Source organism: Cyprinodon variegatus, unplaced genomic scaffold, assembly GCF_000732505.1.
Source record: "Cyprinodon variegatus isolate N-32 unplaced genomic scaffold, C_variegatus-1.0 Scaffold466, whole genome shotgun sequence".
Lineage (NCBI taxonomy): Eukaryota > Metazoa > Chordata > Actinopteri > Cyprinodontiformes > Cyprinodontidae > Cyprinodon > Cyprinodon variegatus.
In genome coordinates this window covers 582,878-585,548 of record NW_015150919.1, presented here as the reverse complement: position 1 = coordinate 585,548, position 2,671 = coordinate 582,878, and the positions used below count along the sequence as shown (strand labels likewise).

At 32.0% G+C, this 2,671-nt stretch overlaps 1 protein-coding gene across 1 annotated transcript; it reads right to left on the bottom strand.

Annotated features, from left to right (window-relative positions):
* Positions 1-1,256: 1,256 nt before the first annotated feature.
* Positions 1,257-2,192, bottom strand: LOC107094142 (olfactory receptor 6N2-like). The gene has a single exon (XM_015389579.1). The coding sequence runs from the start codon at positions 2,190-2,192 to the stop codon at positions 1,257-1,259; it is 936 nt and encodes a 311-aa protein (XP_015245065.1).
* Between the last annotated feature and the right edge of the window lie 479 nt (positions 2,193-2,671).

The window sequence follows — 2,671 nt, the reverse complement described above, 5'->3', positions numbered from 1 at the left end:
AATACTATGTCCAATTGTTCCGAGCCTGACATATTCGTTATGTTCAGATATGTTCTGAAACTCCATTTCACAGAATATGAATCTACAAACCCCTGATTAACCTGTCCCTACCAGTTGGTGGAAGCAATCCATCTAATAGTTGTTTGCTAAATGCCTTCAAACTACAAAAAAGAGGAGAAAGAAGATGGAAAATGAGCCATCGATCAAAAATTATACTGTACATGCATTGAAAACAACATTATAAAGATATGGCATTGATCAATGGTTTAGTTTTTGTCTTCTTCCTCTTCTCCTTATTTAATACTAGTAGGTGAACAATCTTCAGGTGTAATACTGCCAACAACCAGTAAAAGTAACAGCTTTATTAGGGGTTTTAGATTTATATTAATAAATTTGGTAATCATAAACTTAAGAAGTTATAACTTCTGTCTACGTCTAATGGTGACTGGGAAACTTGTATTCTCAGATAAAATGTCTGAGTCATATCTGTTTTTCAGCTGACAACAAGTAAGGAATACAAGTCCTAAATGTATTCATGTTTATTGACTTGCATTTACAGTTATATTACTACATAGCATGTGATCTTTGTGGATTTATTCATAAGATGTGAAATAAAAAATTGAGAAATGTGAAAGAAAAGAAGATTTTTGATGAGGGTTTTGAACTTGTGTAGTTTCTGTTGCGGAACCATGACCTTAAAATGTAACTCCACATAAAAGCATAATCCCCCATTTTACATATTTTGTTTTAACTTATTTTAGAGAAAATTATGTTAACCCAGCAACTATCGTAATATTATTTCAAAGAAAATTTTTTTTTTTTTATTTTGGAAATTTTTTCTTAGAAAAAATATCAGAGGATTTCTGACAGCACAAATTACTTTAAATAATTTTCTTTAACTTTTGCTGCAGGTGTCATTTTTCTCCTTGTAGTACAATAAATAATTCCTAAGAGACTCCTCTCAGCAGCAATCTTCACACTTTAACAGAGAGTGAGATGGTGTGTTTTTTATGTCTTATAAGTAATAACATAAATGCATTTTATATAAACAGGGACACTGCTGAAGTTACATTTACAGTACATGTAGCCTGCTCAAAATAGCATGTGAGAAAAATAACATCAAAATAAAGATATTGCTATGGGAAACCTATTATGTATGCAATCTGATATCAACAATGGAAGCAATAGATAATGCACATATTTTTAAGGAGCCTTATAACAGTTAATAACAGTAATGCTTTGTACATCTGAATTATTTACATTGATTTACATTTAAAAGTATAAATATCAATAATTCTGCTTCTAACTTTATTTAACTTGAAGCCATAAATGAGTGGATTCATTAGGGGAGGAATGATAAGAAATTCCATTGCAATAAAATTTTGCAGAGTCTGTGGTAAATCTTTGGAGCTAAGTCGATTATAAGTAACATCAATCATTATAGTCACAATAAATGTAGACAGAGAGATTAAATGTGGAACACAGGTTTGCACAAACTTTGCCCTGTTTTCTATAGAATTGGCACATCTTTTGATGATATACATGTAAGACCATACAATGAAGAAACCATGAAATACATAAATTACTATTGTAATATTTGCAACAATTTCATTAATAGACGTTTCATTAAGTTGACAGGCCAGTGACACAATGCTCCAGTTTACACAGAACAGTCTGTTTATATATCGACTGCATAGCTTCAATCTCGATGTAAGAAAAATGTTAACTGCAATGATAAAAGATGATGTTAACCAAAAAGAACATGCCATCTTAATGACCCTTTGTACTGACATGACAGAGTGGTATTCCAAAGGACGACATATAGCCAAATACCGATCATATGCCATTAGGGCAAGAATTGACATATCACTGCAGCCAAAGGAGTACAACATATGAGCCTGCAAAAGACATCCTGAATAAGAGATAACATGAACAGGAGAGAGCAGATCCCAAAGAAGTTTCGGATAGAAACCTGCTGTTCCATAAAGTGCATTAATGCAAAAGGCACATAGTAGAATATACATTGGTTCATGAAATGCATTATCAAATATGATTATCAGAATAAGAGAAACATTTACCAAGACAGTTATGCAGTAACATGTGAAACTGAGAAAAAAAAGAGCTGATCTGCATTTTGGACTTGTGTCATTTAAACCTGATAGAGAAAGTATGGTAATTGATGAAATATTCATTTTTACTTCTTAAGAAATGCAACAGTAATCTCAAAATTGACCAGCTTGTTCCAGGTTCCAGGTTAATAGTCTTACTAATATGAATATTTAAATAAGGTCATCAACATCACCTGAGCAGGGATTTTCATACAGCCAATCACAGTTCATAAAAAAAAAAAACAGTAATAAGTTTCCTGTGTGTGGGAAGGGGGGAGTTGCATAACTGCAGTTATGTAAGTAAAAACAAGAAAGGCACACTAAAAAAAGATTTTATTACATGCTTAACTGACTGTAACACTAAAGGTATTCTAAATAAATGGCAGCTCTAAAACAATGGAAACAAGAACTAATGAAAAGGATCATTTATCTAAGTCTAAGTTTTATCTCTAACTTCTTTTTTTGACAACTTTCACAACTTTATTTCAGGTTTCATGCAGCACTTTTGTCTCCAACCACTAGATGGTGCAGCATAAGATTATAATCAGAGATGGCAAAAGTAC

What these genes read in the sequence shown, in the direction of transcription:
- LOC107094142 (XM_015389579.1), bottom strand. Translation starts at nt 2,192, where the DNA reads ATGAATATTTCATCAATTACCATACTTTCTCTATCAGGTTTAAATGAC.